The sequence below is a fragment of the Cucumis sativus genome, chromosome 3 (assembly GCF_000004075.3).
Source record: "Cucumis sativus cultivar 9930 chromosome 3, Cucumber_9930_V3, whole genome shotgun sequence".
Taxonomy (NCBI): domain Eukaryota; kingdom Viridiplantae; phylum Streptophyta; class Magnoliopsida; order Cucurbitales; family Cucurbitaceae; genus Cucumis; species Cucumis sativus.
Genome location: NC_026657.2, coordinates 40,671,941 through 40,691,630, shown reverse-complemented (window position 1 = coordinate 40,691,630; position 19,690 = coordinate 40,671,941). Strand labels below are relative to the sequence as shown.

The 19,690-nt window shown below is 32.1% G+C and overlaps 3 protein-coding genes across 4 annotated transcripts; all 3 read left to right on the top strand.

Moving 5' to 3' along the window:
- Positions 1 to 706: 706 nt before the first annotated feature.
- On the top strand, positions 707 to 2,624 carry BI-1 (bax inhibitor 1). The gene is made up of 6 exons (XM_004148314.3): positions 707 to 886; positions 1,340 to 1,483; positions 1,587 to 1,678; positions 1,795 to 1,981; positions 2,075 to 2,230; positions 2,320 to 2,624. The coding sequence occupies exons 1-6, from the start codon at positions 770 to 772 to the stop codon at positions 2,374 to 2,376; spliced, it is 753 nt and encodes a 250-aa protein (XP_004148362.1). The 5' UTR covers positions 707 to 769; the 3' UTR covers positions 2,377 to 2,624.
- Positions 2,625 to 3,960: 1,336 nt separating this feature from the next.
- LOC101210706 lies at positions 3,961 to 7,286 on the top strand. 2 transcript variants are annotated; one of them, XM_004148315.3, is made up of 4 exons: positions 3,961 to 4,118; positions 4,214 to 4,353; positions 5,777 to 5,887; positions 6,725 to 7,286. In XM_004148315.3, the coding sequence occupies exons 2-4, from the start codon at positions 4,237 to 4,239 to the stop codon at positions 6,953 to 6,955; spliced, it is 459 nt and encodes a 152-aa protein (XP_004148363.1). In that variant the 5' UTR covers positions 3,961 to 4,118; positions 4,214 to 4,236; the 3' UTR covers positions 6,956 to 7,286. The 2 variants fall into 2 exon arrangements, with proteins under 2 accessions (XP_004148363.1, XP_031737645.1); XM_031881785.1 differs by lacking the exon at positions 3,961 to 4,118 and having other exon boundaries at positions 4,144 to 4,353.
- Positions 7,287 to 12,746: 5,460 nt separating this feature from the next.
- LOC101215311 (GATA transcription factor 26) lies at positions 12,747 to 18,877 on the top strand. Its single transcript, XM_004148334.3, has 8 exons — positions 12,747 to 13,271; positions 14,817 to 15,188; positions 15,961 to 16,396; positions 16,670 to 16,742; positions 17,028 to 17,131; positions 17,489 to 17,675; positions 17,773 to 17,884; positions 18,281 to 18,877. The coding sequence occupies exons 1-8, from the start codon at positions 13,232 to 13,234 to the stop codon at positions 18,580 to 18,582; spliced, it is 1,626 nt and encodes a 541-aa protein (XP_004148382.1). The 5' UTR covers positions 12,747 to 13,231; the 3' UTR covers positions 18,583 to 18,877.
- The last annotated feature ends 813 nt before the right edge of the window (positions 18,878 to 19,690 follow it).

Sequence of the window (19,690 nt, the reverse complement as noted above, 5' to 3'; positions counted from 1 at the left end):
CTCTTTTAATTTGTTTAATATATTTTTAATAACATGTTTTGTTAATATATGAGATTTTTTTAAAAAAAATTGAAAATTGGAAAAAAATATATGTATAATTTTGATTAAGAAAGAATTAAATTAAATTAGAAAAATGAATTTAATAAGAAAAATTGAAAATTGAAGATTGTGATATTTAAATATATATAAAGAAAAAAATAAAAAAATAAATTAATTTAATAAAGAAAGATATTTTTAGAATTTGAATGTATAATATATATATTATATTTATATGTGAGTATGTATATATAAATAATGAGAAAAGTGAAGTGCGTGGGACCCACGTATATAAATAATGAAAAAATTAAAAAAATGTGGGGCCCAGTGTAGTATAAATATAAAAATAAGAAAAAAATAGAGTATGTGGGGTCCACTGCATGGAAGTCGTGTACCCCGTCCACGACTTCACCTCAAAACACCTATTTTTGAAAATAGTTTTGCATCTACCCTATTTTTGAAATATGTTTCAAATTTTACATTATTTTTAAAAAAAATCCATAATATTGAGATTAAAAACAAAAACAAAAAGGAAGAAAATGAAACGAAACTAATAAATTTGACTTACATAATTAATAATAATAAATACCCATTTTTTGGAAATAGCTTAAAATACGAGGGGCAAAATAGGGAATTCGAACAATCTAGAAACTTGACTACACTTATATTTATCGAGATTTATGATCTCCACACAGTTTGTTTAACGTACTCGCTAAGAAATTTGTTCAACGCCATGGACGCATTCTCTTCTTTCTTCGATTCTCAATCTGGATCCAGAACCCGCTGGAGTCATGAATCTCTCAAGAACTTCCGGCAGATTTCGCCCGCCGTTCAATCTCATCTTCAGCGGGTCAGTTCCCGCCAAATTTTTTCTTGTTTTTTTCTTCCTATATGTTTGATATATGCGCGTGGATCTTGATTTCATTCTGTTTTATTAAATCCATCTCTCTAATTAACATTTTGGACCCATGCTTTATGTTTTCCATGCACCTGGTTGTTATTGTTGAATGTGTTTTATACTAGAATTTGATGGGTTTTCTTTGATTGCTGTTCTAGGGCTTTTCTCAATCTTGTTTCTTAAAATTAGCGGAAATGGTATTTTTGGGTAGGCAGAAGCTTCTAAATGGTTTATGAGTTATTAAACGAGAGTGAAATTTCTAATTTCTGATTTAGTTTATTTGTGTGAAATTTCTAATTCTTGATTGAATTGATAAGGAACCTCCCTCTGTTATGTATATATCTGTATTTTTGTATGTGTGATTATTGAATGGGATTAATGGTGCCAAATGCTTGAAATTTGCAGGTTTATCTCACTCTTGGTTGTGCTTTGGTTGCATCTGCTGCTGGAGCTTATCTGCATATACTTTGGAATATTGGTGGTTTTCTTACAACACTTGCAACTATCGGATGTATTACATGGCTAATGGCCACTCCTCCTTATGAAGAGGTATAATTTTTTTTGTTTGAATATGCATTCTCTTTCTCTTTGTTTTTGGTGTTAACAACTTAATATTTAATTTTTGTTTTGTGTCACATGTGTTTGTGTTCAGAAAAAGAGGGCCTCTATTTTACTTGGGGCTGCTCTTCTCGAAGGGGCTTCCATTGGTCCTTTGATCAGTCTGGCTATTGATTTTGACCCAAGGTAGAATTGAATCAAAATATCAGCAATGGGCACTACTATTTATGTTCTCTGAATTTTGATAATCAATCTATGCTTTGATTATTTTTGTATTGACTCACGAATACCACCGTTCCCAGTGTTCTGGTGAGCGCTTTCGTGGGAACTGCGGTTGCCTTTTGTTGTTTCTCAGGAGCAGCCTTGTTGGCAAGACGTAGAGAATTCCTTTATCTCGGTGGCTTACTTTCTTCCGGTGTATCCATGTTACTCTGGTTACATTTCGCCTCCTCTTTATTCGGTGGTTCTACTGCCCTTTTCAAGTTTGAGGTATTTGTATTCCCATTTCAAAATTTTCATGGTTTGGAGTGGAAGCAATAGGCCTGACCTCATATTGTCTTTTTTGTTTGTTGCTGTCTGTAGTTGTACTTTGGGCTGTTGGTTTTTGTTGGCTACATGGTAGTTGATACTCAGGAAATAATTGAGATGGCACATATGGGTGATATGGATTATGTGAAACATGCATTAACTCTCTTCACTGATTTCATTGCGGTGTTTGTCCGAATTCTCATTATAATGGTGAGTTGTGTTTGTAAATGCTGTGTTTCTGTTGGAGTTGCTTGGCAGATTAGCCAAAATGGTGATGATATTTGTTTACTGTTCTACAGCTAAAGAACTCTGCTGAGAAGAACGAGAGGGAGAGGAAGAAGAAGAGGAGGGACTGAAGTAGCAATGATGGTGGAGGGATATGATTGATTGTGAAGTGAAATGAATGTTGAGTGAAGAATCTTATGGATTGTGTATAACTTCTGTTTCTTTGTGCCATTTTGTCTTTTCTCACACTTATTGTTAACCCCGATGATACTTGTAGATTGCAATGGATAGGCTTATAATAATGGCCTTGTAATATGTATTTCTGATTGGACTAAGGGAATATTTTGGTGTTTTAGGATTTTAACCTTTTGATTTTTTCGCATAAAATCTGAAACAAGAGTTGGCTTTGGGTTTACCAAGGCTGATTTGAAAACGTAGTTGGTTTAATTATTTGAATCTTCAATTAACAAATGCTAAAATCTCCTCGGAGTGTTGGGAGAAGGAAATAGAGAATTAGTTTGCTGCTTATGAATCCAGAATTGTAAAGATGATGATGATGTTGTGAATCTCTCTCACCATCATCGTAGAGGACCAATCTGATTTCCCCAAGTATTATATTTTTGGTTTTGGGTTTACACCCTATTTGGGTTTTGGCTAATTGATTTTCTATATATATTTATCGAAATGTTTACATCTCTCATAGTTATTTAGCTAATTCTATATATCTAAACACCCCTGTAAATTGACATCTAAGAACTCGAAGCCCTGAATTTTTAGTTATTTGTTTTGGGAAGACCAAGTCAATTGACATTGAGTTGTGCATATTGAATTTTAACAAAGTTGATTCCTTATGAAGAAAGAAGGAGTTGACTCTGAATATATATAGGCCAGAAGAGGGGGCTAATCCATAACATCATTTTCTACCGTAACATCAATTGCCGTAGAATGAGGTTCAAGTTAATGGACAGGAGAAGACCACAATACATTTTCATTTCCATTTAGGTGAAAGAAAATATGAAGTGATGACCCTATTAAAAGAAAACATTCAAGCATAGCTTCTATCTCTTGGATTTCACGTTGTAGTATTTATATCCTGATTCAACAAATCCAAGAAAGAAATCATTGACCCTCTTGAACACCATTTTTCTAATAGAACTAATAACAAGTCCAAGAAAGAGGTTGCTCTGTTGGTCTTTTTTTTTTTTTTTTTTTTTTTTTTTTTTTTTTTTTAATGTTTTCTTGGGGTATCAAGCTCTCCCAGTCTTATTCCTTTTGTATTAGCCTATATTCTTTAATGCATCTTAATACATTTGATATTTAGTATTAAGTATCAAGTACAATGAGTATATCTATTTCTAATTTAATTTGTGAAAACAACAAAATTAATCTCAAATTATACCGAACCAATTACTCGAAATCTCATTGATTATGATTTTCTCCTATAATCATATTTTGTACATTAAGTATCATATGTATATCAATCTTAAGTGGAGCACTAACAATTTAATCGAAACGTTTTAATGACAAAATAAATGAAAAATTGTTCTGCATTTTGAATTAAACAAAAAAATCTTTTGGCCAAGGATGAAGGTTGGATATCCCCATCCCTATGTAATGTCCCATGGCCATGGACATCTCTAATAACAAATTGAAATTTGTAATTCTTTTCTTCTAAAGTACCAACTATTAAACACACATTCAAAAGAGGGACTATTTTGTAATTCAACTAAAAAAATTATCTATAGATGCATAGCAAAATCTTCATAAGCCATATATAAGTTTCGAAGTAAATCTCTCGCGAGAAGGGGGAAAACACACACACAGCCTTTCCGCAGTACTTCGTTCTTTCCAAATTGATTAATGACTTCTTCTGGTATCTCACAGACCCATCCGCTGTTCTTGTGAAATTCACTTTCTTAGTGGGTTGTGAATTTCCTTAGCGTTATTCGATTCTACTTGACTTTGCAGGGAGATCAGCTTGAGGGATTTGGATGGACAAGCTTTTGCAGTTTGGACGAAGAGCCCTCTTCTACGTTAGGGTCCTCTCTGGCTATGAAGAGCGGCGGATTCGATCGCTAAGGTTTGACCTTGATAAGCGTCTCAAACAGGTACTTTGGGGTTGGATCTTTTGCTTTTTGTTCTCATTATGCAGTTTTTGTCAATGGGTTTTAGTTTAGTTTCTACGCTTTGGGTTATTGCTCTATCGTGGTGGTTTTGGCTAAGGTTGGAGATGGTTATTGAAATGTGGATTCAATGAGGGAAGATGTAGATGTTTGTGCCGTTTTGTTCTGGGGAGTGGGAAATTTTACCTGTTTGAAGACTTTTTGATTTGAATGATTGGGTAGCAGAGAGGAGTGAAATTTAGGTTGATATTTTTCAGTTGTGAAAACTTAGTCCACCGCTACTGACAGGAAAGTGTATCTTGAATTTCATTATGTAGAGGTGGTGTTTCAAAGCTTCGGCCTTTAGGTCGAGAATATAATACCTAGAGTTCAGCTATGTTCCGGTTGACACGGGGGTGGAGATTTAAGTTCAGTTTCCTGTCTCAAGTTCCATTTTTGGGATTCAATTGCCCCTGATGAGAGTTCGTTGTGTGACCTATTTGTTATAGAATTTGCTTTTCTTGGAAAAGAAAACAAGGCTTTTGATTGATAAAACAAATAAAGAGACTAATTATCAGATTACATTGGAAGAAAGAAAGAAAAAACTAATATAACCAAATACAACCAACAATAGCATCTGAAAAGTGAGAGACAGCCTTTGGCATTTTGTACTGAGTTTAAAGTATGAGGACGTATATTTGTTGCTTCGATCAATGTTTTTCTCTGGTCACTTTCTTTGCCATTTGGTTAACTTATCCTGTCTTCTTGGTAAAGTCACGAATATGAATTTCTTTGTAAATGCAACTCATTACATTAGCCATTTAAAAATTAAATTAGTCCTACATTAGTAAGGAATGGTTTTGCACTTGACTTGACCTTTTCTTTTCTTCATCTCTCTCCCTCTTTTAGTTAATTGGAGAAATGGGTTTCAAGGGGTTATCTTTTGCATCGTTTGTTCAGAGCAGGAGACAAATTACTTATGGTAGGGTTTAGGGACAACTTAACACGTATAGTTTGGATAGAAAAAGTGAAATGGATTGACATGGGATTTTGGAATCTTCACAGAGCAATGGAGAAGCTCTGTTGTCCAGAATAAATAATCCGACTCATTGATTTTGTTAAATTCGTTCAAAGACGGCTGCTGAGTTATTCAAACTTTTATTTGATCAAAGTTTCGTTATCAATAATGTGGATTTTTAAGTTTTCATGTGTAAGACGCTATATTTATCGGTGTGTTTGTTAGCATTAAGTTGAAAAATGTGTGGATGATATACTTCGTTCTTTTTGTTTGAAAAATTTTAGGTTAGCACATGCCTTGCATTAGACCAAAAAAAGGAACTATTAAGTACTCATGATAGTGGATGTTCAAAATATTCAACGTGTTGCCAACATATTTTATATATTATAATGGTGTTTTACCCCTTGCCAGGCGGAGGAAAGAAAATCTGCCATAAGAAAGTTGCCAGAACAGACTATCTTAGGTGAAGTTCGTCGTATGGTTGAGGAGATGCAAAATCTAAATAAAAAGTTAGAGGAAACAGTAAGTTTTTATTCTTTCAGTTCTATTCCATAGATATTTCCGTTTTTCAATAAAAAAGAAAATGCCACTTTCTGCTACCCTAATATTCATTTTTTGTTATGTTGGATTACATATTGTAGATGTTTCTTTCCGATTTTCAACTTCACAAGAAGGATTATGCTTCTTGTTTTATAAGAATATACTAGAAAGATAGTAGTGCATTTGTGCACACACACATCTAATCATTAAATTGCTTCCAATATTTATAATCTATCACCGTCTCCCTTGCAAGGTTAATTTAAGAGTCAAGACTAAACTCTTGTTTTATTATGTCCAAACTTATTTGCGTCTTTGGCTTGGCATGTAACCTCATATTTCATTTCACCATTCCATTGGTATTGTTCTGTCAATTGGTTATCGCCACTTATCGGTGATCAAGTAAGTTCTAGGAATTTATGCATAGACGAGAAATACAGATTGACAGATCTACCTTTGGTTTCTATGAGATATGGGGATTAATGTCTTCAAGTGCTCACTTAAGCTATTTATAGATTGTTTGGTGAATCATGCTACATGTTTAGTGTTTTGCGAGCATGAATGGTAATGCATCCAGGAGTCATGTGGGATAGAATTCGTCAATCCAAGAGGTGTCACATTGGTAAAGGAATGTATGTTAATGGGGTGAGAGAGATCGGTCCATCGAGAGGCGCTATCATCCTTCTTATTTTCTTTTTCTTTAGAAGAAGCTATATACAACAGTAGTTCCTATGACAAAAACTTTCTACTATTTCAACTATAATGAATGAACGCCTGCTCACAACTCTACTTTGAGATTAAGAAAACTGAGAATATATGCAGGAAACTGCCATTGAAGAATACTTCAAGCCAATTGACAAAGAAGCAGAGACATTGATGAAAATACAACTTGAAGGAGAAGAGAGAAATATGAGGGACATGGTTAAAGTTATGCAGCAACAGGCTTTACTTGAAAAAGCTGAGGCAGGTAAGGTTACAAGTCGTAATCTTCAAACTGAAAAAAATCAACAAACTCAAAACCTTGCATCTGACACAACCCCTCAAAAAACTTAGCTGAGGTAATAATAGTTCTACGAGAAGTTAGTGATGATTTGATTAGATTAATAAGTCTGTTACTGTGCAATTTTGTTGCCACCATTTGTCTTAAAACTACACCTCTCAAGAGTTGTTGTGATTATAAAGCCCCTTAGATTTACTTACAGAGGCATTATTCATTACTTCTAGTTTATTATATGAATAGTTTTTCTTACCCAATTCAGATGTATGGATTTGTGTTTGCCAACCTCAAGTTTGAAACTGAGTTTTGGCACTCCGACCGAAACCGGTTACCAATTACACCCTTGGTTAAATTGATCGAATAAGTTTCATTTTTCAATCTCATTAACTTTACATTGTAAAGTTGGTCTTTATGGTTGAACTTTGACCAAATTTGTAATTTGATCATTTATTATTTATTCAATTTTCACAAGATGAAATGTTATCTAAGAATCATTCAGACTAAACTTAAGAACTCCATCTATCTCAAAATAATAATAAATAAGAATCCAAAGAACTCTTATCCTTGAATTGGTCAAATTAAAATATTATGAAACATAAGTAAGAGGGAAAAAAGAGAGTTCACGAGAAGGACTTCAATCCGTTCATTAATGTTTCTTGTTGATGATCACGTCTTGAATTTTGGAAGAAATCTTTAAATTCAACCTCTTGACCTTTCTTTCAAAATTTCACTTCCCCTCCAAAATTCAAATGATTTGTCTAATTTAATTTGCTCTTCTTCTTCTTTTTGTTAAATAAGGATTTTTATTAATATTAAATACAATTATAGATATATTGGGTATAAAAGTTTTTATAATTTGAAAAAAAAAGAAGGTCCACATTTCCAAATTCCAACATAATTAGAGGCATGTTTTCGCATTCTTTTTAGGTCACTTTATTGACCTTCCTTTCTTTACTTCCCTTTCCCCACTCTTTCATTTTTCTACCATTTTCCCTTCTTTTTCTTTTTCTTCTCTCTCCATATTACTATTATTATTTCTTACCAATTCAATTTTCTTTCTCTCAATGAATCAATAAATAAATATATATCTACATTTCTACCATACAGAACTTTTTGTTTCTGGTCAAAAACCAATTGAGATACACACTCATCACCATCTCTATGCACTGTGGTGATGATTATGCTAGCATTTCGATTTTGGATTAAATCATATCATAAAATTGAAACTGTTAGATTCCATTATTGTCAACTTTTAAAACTTTGAATGTTAGGATGGATCTATTGAATGTTGTCTGATATTGTAGCATAGAGAATAAGCATTGACTTAAAAAGAAAAAAAAGGATAGTAAGAAAAAGTAAGGTTAGGGGGAAGGAAATGTGTAGTACATTTAGTGATTGGGCGATATTATTGGATTGTGGTGCCACTTACCCCGACATCATCCATCCCTTTTCTTTACTCAAAATCAATATTATTATCACTTCAATATTCTACTCTACAACTTCAACTTATACACTTCTTCCAATTTCTACAATATTTATGAATAATAAAAAGTGTTGCATTTCAAATGAGGTTCAAAAGTCAAGTTGTAGCTTTATTGTTTCTGACTTATATGGGTTCACAAAAAGTCTAGTAGCTTAGGATAAATGAACTATGGTGTAGACCAAATATGATTTTGGACATCTTGTGTGGATATTATAGACTTGGGGGAATCTTCAAACATAATTTTCCATCCCATTTCAACTTCTATTTTCAATATTCTATTTCTTTTAGATACCAATTAGTCAAAAGTCTTGATGTGTAATATTTGCAATTGAATATCTAAGATAAACTAGTGTATACAAAATTCAAGTTCAAGTACTACATTAAAATTGAGTTTCCATTAGCTTATATTATTCTAGAATATAGGAAATTGTTATAAAAATCATCTTTCAAGTCATTGATAATCAACCTAATTAATTATTTGTAAATCAAGCACATTCTTGTTTGTTTGATTCAAAAGTTTAATTTTCACCTTTTTAATTAGTAATTTGTAGTGTATATATATGTAACACCAAGTTTAAATCATTTTCAATTTGAACCTACCAATAATGTGTGCTGCCTTATAAGGTCTCTATAGTTGATTTGATATTTGCATTTAGGTCTGTACTTTTTCTACAAATTTTAAAAAGAAAAATGGTTGTTTTCATTGAAAACTATATGATATCCCTTTTAAAAGGGAAACTATGGTACCAATTAGGCGAATTATGAGTGAAGTAATACAAAATTACTTGACAATAGTTGATAAACAACGATTTCAAATAATTTTAAAAGCAAAAAAGAGGTCTTGTATATGACTCGGGTGAATGCAATCTCTATCTATAAAAGTGACTAAACGAGTTGAAGCAAAGTAATCGAGAAATAGATTTTCAAAATTATTATTCATGACCAAAGACATTTCCTTTTTGTGATAGAAAAAAATTCAAAACAAGTAACAATGATTACAACTGATAAACTGTCTTTTTTTTTTTTTTACTAACAAACGGATTGTGTAAACATATGTCTTAATACTATCACATCAACAAAAACTTAACATGATAGAAGACTTCTCCTACTCGGCCTCGTGTCGAGTTCCTTAAAGGAGTTTAAGTAGGTAATTCTATTTCTCAATCATAAATATATAATTTCCATTTAATTTCGTAATTCCAAGGTGTCTCTTATCTCTAAGCATACACGACATCTTTATCTCTACAATCCTAAAGAAATGTGCTTGGTTGAGTGATGGTTGTTGTAACTTTTCGTCTTAACAATCCAATTTCTTCATCCTTAAGTTTACATTTTACTTTCTCACATGAAAAAAAAAGAAGTTAAATTTTACAAGAAAAAAAAAAGAACTTATTATAATTTAACTACAAATTAACTCTAAGGAACTAATATGTCAATTAAGATTAAAGTTAAATAGGATAAAAGTAAAAATCTTCCAACTTTTATTCAAGGATATACATTTTTATTAATAGTTTTTGGATGGAGTAATGAAAATGAATATTTACAAACATATTTTAACTTACATAATATAATTAATTTTAATATATGGTAGTGAGGTAGGTAAATTAGTAACATAGTAATAATGAATTTGAATAGAGTAAGTTAGTATAGGTTGTGAGATGAAGAATATAATATGTAAATAAAATTATTGATTGTGATCCTACCAAAAACACCCAAATTAAAGATGTACTTTTAGTGTTGAAAATTATATCCCAAACTATTCTTAAAATGATATGGGGCTTTAAATATGTACTATAAAAAAGAAAGAAAGAAAGAAAGAAAGAAAGAAAGAAGAGATTGCTTTGAAAAGAATAAGCTATATTATCTCCATACATTGTGTGTGGAGTCTAATCTCACTCCATGTGCCCACTAACCTTTGCATACACATACTCTCTCTCATTTAACACAATAATGCCCATAACCCATTGCTTTTATATATAATACATACATTTCTTTTTCTTCCAAACTTTCTTTTTTACCTTTCCACTTTAAAATGTATGTATAGATTTTCTTTTGAAAAAAATGAGTAATTTTTAAGCTTCTTTTTTAATTAAATCCAATAGAAGAGAAATTCAACCAAAATAACAACTCAGGGAACAAATGTATTGACATTTTAAATGGGTCAACAAGCTACAAATGATATAAATTTTAATTAATTAATTTTCATTCATTAACTCGAGATACTCTTATCTTAAATCTAGAGTTGCATTTATACAAGCACCAGAGCAAGTTGGGTCTATGAACATAACCATTAGATCCAAGTCGACCCGTTATAAGTCGTTCATTATTACAATTAAATTTTGTTTTACCTCTCTAATCACATACGTCTTATTAGGTACCATTGATCTTTTAATGGACGACTTGTTTATGTTCCAATCATTAATTAAGCCCCTCTTAGACCAGTGAAAAATCGAGAGAGTAAGACATAAAGAAACATTCTTATACCTATCTATCGTATATAAAAAAGTACTTAATTTTATCTTGTGTGATAATGAACAACATGGTTATTTTCTCTAAGTATTGATACACCAATATAACACATATATTTACAAATTTTGAAAAATGATTTGCAAATTTAAGAATGGTTATTTGATATATATATATATAATTTTTTTTTTATAGAAAAAGTCATAGATGAAGCCAAAAGCAAGAATTGTAGGTTAACATCTAACCAACCTAATTTATGGGCTTGTTTTGGTTGTTGTTTAGCTCAAAAAATAACACATTTTGAGATCCCACCAACTTGGTTTTTATAAAATAATACTTACATTTTATTTTTCTAAACATTGTTTTAATTTGATTTCATTAATTTCTTAGCAATTAAGTTGGTGACACCTTGGCTTTTAGGTATATATGACTAACCCTCTTCATTTGTCAATCAATTTTCTCTTTCTTTAAAAAATAAATGGCTAACATGTTCCCATCAACCATTGTTTAATTATCTTTCGGTCACACGGAGGACCAATCTCTATCGATATTTAGTTTCAACCCATTTTTAAAAAGTTACTATGAAAAACTAAGTCACCACATCTTAGGGTCTCATTTTCTTAGAATAATTTTACTTTTATTATACCAATTTTTAGTTTTATTTTGTCACCCATATATACTTTTTCAATTAATTTAAATTATCAATTAGTTTGAACTATTAATTTTTAATTATCTCCGGTTTTTTTAAAATATATATCATTTTGAATTTTGAAAAAGTATACACCATACTAAAATGTTTAAATTTATTTTCATAACTCTTAAAACGTATTTAATATTTTTTTTATCGATCTTAACATTTTTCGGCCCTCATACAAATAATCATTCTAACGTAGCAATATTTTTACTAACAAATTGAATAAAAATTTAAAACCTCAACTTATCATTATCTTGATAATATTTATATACATGCACATGTACATGTGTGGATGTACGCGTGAATGTACACATACACATATGGATGTATTCATATATATATATATAGGCCTGTTATGGCCTTTTCCGTGATATTTGTTTGGTTTTAATTTTAAAAAAGTTACAATTTTATTAAAAGAATATAGAAGTCAAGTTAATATTTTAAAACTTAAATAATTAAATTAAAACAAAACTGAAAATTTAAAAACTATGGTGATGAAAACCATTTTATTTTTTGCTTTTAAAATCTAAGTCTATAAATAATACTTCCAACAATTTTGTTTTAATTTTTTAAAACATAAAAAAAATGGTTATCAAAACAATTTGGGTAAAAGAAATTAATATTTCTTTAGTAAACAAAAATATATTTAAAAAAGAGAAACACAAATTAAGGAAAAAATGGGATAATGAAATGAGAATGAAAATGATATGCCCAAAGCAGTCGACATGTCGTATCCCTCTCTATCTCAAAATGTTTATGTAAAAAACAAAAAGCTCAATGTTTCCATCTTCCAATGGAACTATATATGTTTTTTTTGGCCTCCTCATAATATTCAATAATTCCAAGCCATAATTATTTATTATTATATATTCTATGGTATTTTTTTTGGGCCAAATAAATAATTTAATTGTGGGGTTTTCAAAATTTTAGCAAAAGACTTCAAATATTTAGAAAAGTCCACAGTCAAATTGGATTTTTGTTTAAAAACTATATTTATTTATTTTTACTTCGAACTATAAATGAATGTATAATCTAGTAAAAAGGCATTGGAAATGAATTTCTTTCAATAGTAAACCAAAGAAAACATAAAGCAAAGGTGAATAATTTCTCATCCCTCCTTTTCTTTTCTTTTTACATATGTATTTGTTTTTAATTTTTAATATTTAGAAAATATATATAATATTTTTAAAACAATAAAAGAATTTAGGCTCCCTTTCAACCCACCCCCTTCTTCTTCCTCAACCATTTCACCATTCTTTTTTCCACAGCCATTTATTAGATTCCTTTAATGGTCCTTTTTTCTCCATTGGATTTCGCTGCTTCTTAACCCAAAAACCCATCTCAATTCCTTCATTTCTTCTTGATTTTATCCTCTTTTTTTTCTTTTTTTTTTTGGGACTTTTGGACATATAACTCTTCTGGGTTTTTCATTTTCTGCCTTCCTTTTTCTTTATGCATAATTTTCTCTTCTGGGTTTCAATCCTTTTTTTGTAATCTAGTGTATATGCTTACAGATTTTTAACAAAACAATCATATTTCATAATTTTCTTGATTTTCCTCTTCCTTTTTTGTGAATAAATAAGTTATTTAAGTCAAAGTTTCTTCGAATTTTCTTTTTTACTCTTGAACTAAATAATTAAATAAATAGGAAAAATAATTACAAAAAAGAAAAGGGAAAAGGAGAGTGATATGGGAAAGCATGGACCTTGCTGTCACTGTGGAGTTACAAGTGAGTTCTTGTTCCTCCATTTTGTGAAGTTGTTTAGTTGTTTAGTTTTGTGTTGTTTTCTGTTTGGTTTCTCTGTTTTTTGGGCAAAAGAGTGTTGATTTTCAGCTTGGTTTCTATAACTTTTCTTCTGCCAATGCTCTTGTTTGCTTGAATGTGTAAATTCCTCTTTGGGTTTGTTAATTGGGAAAGGATTTTATAAAAGAACACAAAGAAGAAACAAAATTCACTCAAAGATATATATTACTCTCTGAACTGTAGTGTTTCATTGTTTCACTTCTCTTGTTTTCCCACTTGACTTTATGCATTTGTTGGAGTGGTTTGTGGGTGGGGGTACTTTTTGAGCTAAATTCCTTCGGGAAGTGCATGTATTTATCTCTCAACTCATTCATCAACCAATAGTCTTGTAATTGACTGGTGGTTTCATCCTTTGAGCTTAACATTTATACTGATTTGTATGTTTTTTGAATTGTGGACTGGTTTGTTTTTGGGTACATGATAATGTGCAGCATTATCTCTCATCAGTTGTAATTGAGCTTGGTGTTGAGTTCAATCACAATTCATGTTTTTGTGTTCCAAGTCTAGCTGGTGACTGGTGATCAAATACATTTTATACCTTGTGTGATTCATCATTTAACTTTGTGAACTTCCCTGACATAACAAGCTTCAATGGTTTTGTGTTGGTTTCTGTTTCAATGTTTAGTTTTGTTGGTTCTTATTATTAGTATGAGTTCTAGGATTACAGTTTTAATATCAGATCAATTATGCTAGTGGAAAAAATTCTCAATGCTAATCTCTAATGGTTCTAAACCAGCTCAGAGTGTCAAAGGAGAAGATCCTATTCTTTTTTTGGTTTCCTACTAGAAGTCAAATGAATAATCCAAAACCAGTTTCATTTGTGGTATGTTATGTGTCTATGGTTAATTTACTACATGGGATTAACTGATCTTTCTCATACTTATGAGTGGAGCAACAATTTCAATTTTCACTGGTAATGCATACTCTAAAGTGGATGAGCATGTAAATCAATTTATTACTGTCTCCTTACTTGCATTTCTCACTTTGTAATTGCTAACATGTTTCAATAGATTAACCATTCTCCTTGAGGTCAATGTAACTTTCTTCTTGATTCAACGTGGAGCTGTAGTTTCTAACTCAAGTAATTCATAAACATATTTTCCATGGATTAGGTTCTCCATAACTATGATTTATCTCATGTTGCACTGGTTTTGATCAAATTTGCCTGCAGCTGCTAAATGTATACACTAAACCAACTCTGGTTGTGCGATATCAACTCTTCGTACAAGGCAATAAATTTGGTGGAAAGCGTTTTGTAATAACATCTCTATTCATTTTCCACCAAAAACTGTGTTCTTTACTTTGTTGTTATGTAAGATTGGGTGACTATTGTTTTTTATTTGTTGTATGGAAAATTATAGAGTTCCATTGTTGTTAGTTTAGATAATTTAATTATCACACACTATGGATCTCCTGTAATTACACATTAATCTTAACTTTCGAGTATCTAATGCCCAAGTGGTGGGACAGGCACTCCTCTTTGGCGTAATGGACCTCCCGATAAACCGGTATTATGCAATGCATGTGGATCCCGATGGAGAACAAAAGGAACACTTGCAAACTATACCCCTTTGCACGCTCGGGCTGATCCCGATGAATATGAAGACCACAGGGTTTCCAGGATGAAGAGCATTTCAATAAACAAAAACAAAGAAGTTAAACTGCTAAAAAGAAAGCTGCAACAAGCAGATGGGTCAATTGGGTGGATGATTCCCGACCAAGGTCAGGGTTATCATAGAGTAGTGGATGAAGATACAAGCAATAGATCCAGTTCGGGATCGGCCATATCTAATCCTGAGAGTTGTGCCCATTTCAGCAGTGCGGATGCTAGTGATTTGACAGGTTAAACACTGAAATCCATTCTTGATGATTTGTAGAACTTAGAAACTTTTCCACTGAAATCTTATGTCTACTTATAATAGCTTAATTTCCTAAACATTATTAAAACTGTCACTTTTTTCATCCTTGTATCATATTTTCTGTCAATTTAACCTTAAACAAATATTTTGTTTCAAGTTGATTCTCAGAAGGTGTTTAGGGCAATAAGTTGAGTTCTAAAGTTTGAAGTTAATTTGTTGGAGTTTGGAAGTCTGTGTTTAGGGTGCAGAGTTGTTTAGTTGGAATTAGGAAGTGTAGAGTTGCTTGGTTGGAGTTAGAGGGAGAGAGAAAGAAAGAGGGGAGGATGGGGTTTCTTGATAAACTTTAATGTTGAACACTGTTGAAGGTGGTGGGAGTTGAGGTATTTAACATTGACTTATGAAGTTGGTGGGCCAAACACCCCCCAAGAGTCAAGAAAATAGTAAAAACTTTGGCAAAAAGGTAGTGCATTTCAAAAGAAAGACCGACTTAAGTCCAATGCATAGGTATCACTTTGTTTCTTCATCATTGGTACTGAAAATCACAAAACAAACTTAAATCCAGTAGAAGGCACAGAGACACTACTGCCAAGGATTTAATATGGTAATTGAACTTAATGAATTGTTTCTCTGGTTTTTGTTTTCGATGTGGCATCATCTCCCTAGTTGAGTCAGAACTAAGGCTATTGTTGTATTATGTGTTTGTGAATGACCAATGTCATTCTGACTGTAATTTTTCACCATTTGGCCATCTTAAGGTCCAGCTCAGTCAATAGTGTGGGAGTCCATGGTGCCTTCCAGGAAGCGGACCTGTGTGAATCGTCCAAAGCAGTCCCCGGTTGAAAAACTAACTAAAGATCTATATAGTATCTTACGTGAGCAGAGATCTTCCTATTTCTCCGAAGCTTCTGAGGATGATTTGCTTTTTGAGAGTGAAAAACCTATGGTCTCTGTTGAGATAGGTCATGGAAGTATTCTCATTAGGCATCCAAGTTCTATAGCTCGAGAAGAGGAATCTGAAGCTAGCTCAATTTCAGTTGATAACAAGCAATGCTTGGTAAATGAGGTCTATTCACCCCATTCTACAACTGTTCGTGTATGTAGTGAAAACAAGGGTATAAATTTCCCAACGTCTAGGATTGGAAAGATGAAGAATCCTTATGGATCGGGAGTACAACAAGAACAAATTAAAAGGTAGGTCCAATGTACTTTTCAAAATTGAGAATTCCCCCTCGTTTGTGAATTGGCCAATGTGAAAAACTCAGCAAAATGATGTTGAAAAGAAAACGAAGAAAGAGGCATAAGACATTGTTTCCTTCATTATGTCAGAGTAATACCCAAAAGATGTGGCTAAATACTTAACAATGAATAAGAATTTCAATTATATTAGGAAAATATTGTAATTTCATGCTGTAAACATTGCAGAAAATTGTTAATCACCATTTTTTTCTTCTCTTCAAATTGCAGGAATGACTCTCATCACGAATGCTTACAAATTCTTGGAAACCATAACTCGCCCTTGTGTGATGTAGATATAAATGTAAGTTACATCTTTTTGCTCGCTCAATTCCATTATGAAAACAAGATATTGCATGTCAATGATTCCAAAATCGCAGTGGCTTTGTTTTTCACCCTCCAAGAAGTATGACTCTCCTTTTTTCATGAATATCATGACTTGGTGACTGCTTATACGAAAAATGATAAAACTTAGATTGTTACCCAACTGGTCTAGAGAATACTGATAAATATTTGTGTATCTGCTTCCTGTTAGACAATGCTTCAGCATTTTTTTCATAGTGCAAATATACTTTGTTTCTGTGTCTAGGACATTATAAACTTCGAAGAGTTCGCAAGACAACTAACAAATGAAGAACAACAGCAATTAATGAAGTACCTACCACAGATTGATATCGCTGAATTTCCCGAGACGTAAGGATCCTTTTCATTAATGCAATCAATTCTCTTCTGTTACTCCCTACCCAACATCACACACGGGGAAAAAGATAATGAGTTCAAGAGGGCAACATCATTTAACTGTACATGGTGCCCATTGTGTGAAAAAAGCATAGACTCCCCATTTTAGCATACCACGTCATTGACTCATGATCGCTCCATCGCGTGAAAGACACAAGGGATTTTAGTATATATGTACTGTTTGACTTGAACTAATTGTGTACATTATTAGTTTACTCAGTCCCACACTACACTCCTATTTTGTGTATGAAATTAATTTGGGGATGGTCCAAGAAAATCACATGTTAGATTTTTGTGTTTTTTTATTTGTAGCCTCAAGAGCATGTTTGATAGCCCCTATTTCAAGGAGAACTTAACTTCCTTCCAACAACTACTTAGCGAGGGCGTTTTCGATGTTTCCTTCCTTGAAACAAAGGTTGAAGACTGCAAAACCTTGAAAAGGCTTGTCTTGTATAATTCTTCAAAATCCAAATGGGTTGAACGCTATCATCAACTGAAGGTTAGGGCTGATTTATAGTGTTTAGATTTTTGTTTGATGATAACAAAGAAAAAAAAAATCCGAATATGTATCTTAATTGAGTATTGTGTACCTGCAGAAATGTAAAAATGGTAGTAAAGGACCTTTTCTTTCCCATGCCAATGCGTCGGTGTCGAGTAACTTCACGAATGTTAAGCAATTGTGTGAGAGCTACAATCAAAATATTCCAGGTAAAATTAAAATGCTTATGCTTCTCAGTTTGCAGGATGATAATAATTGTATCTTCTTAACTTAGCTTTAAACTCAGTACAAACTTCGATGAATCATTTTAGTGAGTCTGATCTGCATAGTTAATTTAAGAAATACAGTGTTTTGCCCGAATCTGGATTGCATTGTGTGGGCATTACCTTAGTTTAAGGAGAGGCTTCTTTTCCCCTTCCCACAAGATATGAATCACTTACAGAGTTATGCATCTCTTTCTTTTAAGGATGAGCACTAAAAAGATGATTGAGTCTATACAAAATCAAATTATAATCTGCTGCAGACTTTGTTACATGAATGCTATCGTGTTTAAATTCATGGTGGGTCGGTTGAAACCATACTCAGTATATATTTTCCATCCTCAGAGGCAAAGACCATCTTGAAGAGTCCCAAAAGGTTGGTGATGAAGGAAAATAAGGATCCTGGAGAGAATGATGGATCATGCTTCAGTCCTAGAAGTTTATTTGCTTTGCCTCCTGATGGAAGCTCCCTCATGCTTGAATCCTTACATTTCGTCGAAGAAAGTTCAGATCAAGATCTATTGCTTGATGTACGGTCAAATAGTTCATTCCCGCAAGCTGAGCTCCTTCACCCAACCTCTCGTTCGGGTGGTAGGCAGGCCAGCACATGTAGTAGCTCAGTTCACCCACATCTTGTTCATCACTAACAACTGTATTTTCGTTTTCATAACAAGTATGCCTTCTGCTTTTAGCTAATAGAGCTATGGCTCGGACTCGCATACTTTGCATTGTAAAAGAAAAGTCAGTAAATGAGGTCGAATGGTAGGTTTCTTTTTTGCTTCACCCCTTGGAAGTTTGAATAATGGAAACATGAATTTGGGTGGACAATTTTGTATAGGTTTAACACCAGATTTGTAACATATATACACTTGAATTTTTATGTATTGAAGAATTGATAGTTACAAGATCTTTGTATGCAGGGCAGGTTGAATTCTGGGTCAATCAATCTTCTTGCACACTATGATGTTTACCCTTTTTCTCAAAACTTCAAAGATCAAATATTATCCTCTATTTACTATTGATTTGAGTTATAATTTCCATCTCTTGATTCAACAAAACATGATTGTCCATTTGTTTGTTTCCTTCTTACTTTTGATAAAAGTATAAATGAAATAAGTTATTTCCATCTCTTACTTTTGATAAAGTGGAAGTTCAAACTTCTCAATCCCATAAATGGCTAGAAAAAGAAAAAACTATAAAACTTGTTCGTGTAAAAAGTATATCAAAATTTTAAAAGTTTTTTAAACTTTCAAAAGAACTCAAAAATACATCTACCGTTACTTTTGGATGGAAACTCATTGACGTTTTATTTTTAAAATATTCTTAAACTTTCAAAAATTTTAAATAGTCTTAAATTTAAAGAAAAGTTGAAAAATAACTCTATTGTTAATATCTAAATAGAAACCGTAAATATCTTGTTACAAAAGTACATCTACATCAACTTACTAGTAGCTTTTCCTTCTCTAAAAAGACTTTAGGTTGGCCGAGGATGACCTAATGTTATTAACCATTAGATTTAGATAAAAAACGATGACAATTATTGAATATAAATTTAAATGTCTTTTTCATAAAATCATTAATGTAAAACTGTTTGTTACAATTACGACACTTTCAAATAATTTTTGGATTGGAGTAGTTGCAATTTTGATGATCACAAGGCATATATTGAAACAATTCTATCAAGATGGGGAAGAAGTCAAGTTTCTTTCTAAAAAAATGTCAAAAAGAAGGGATAAGTAGGGCCATGCACATAAA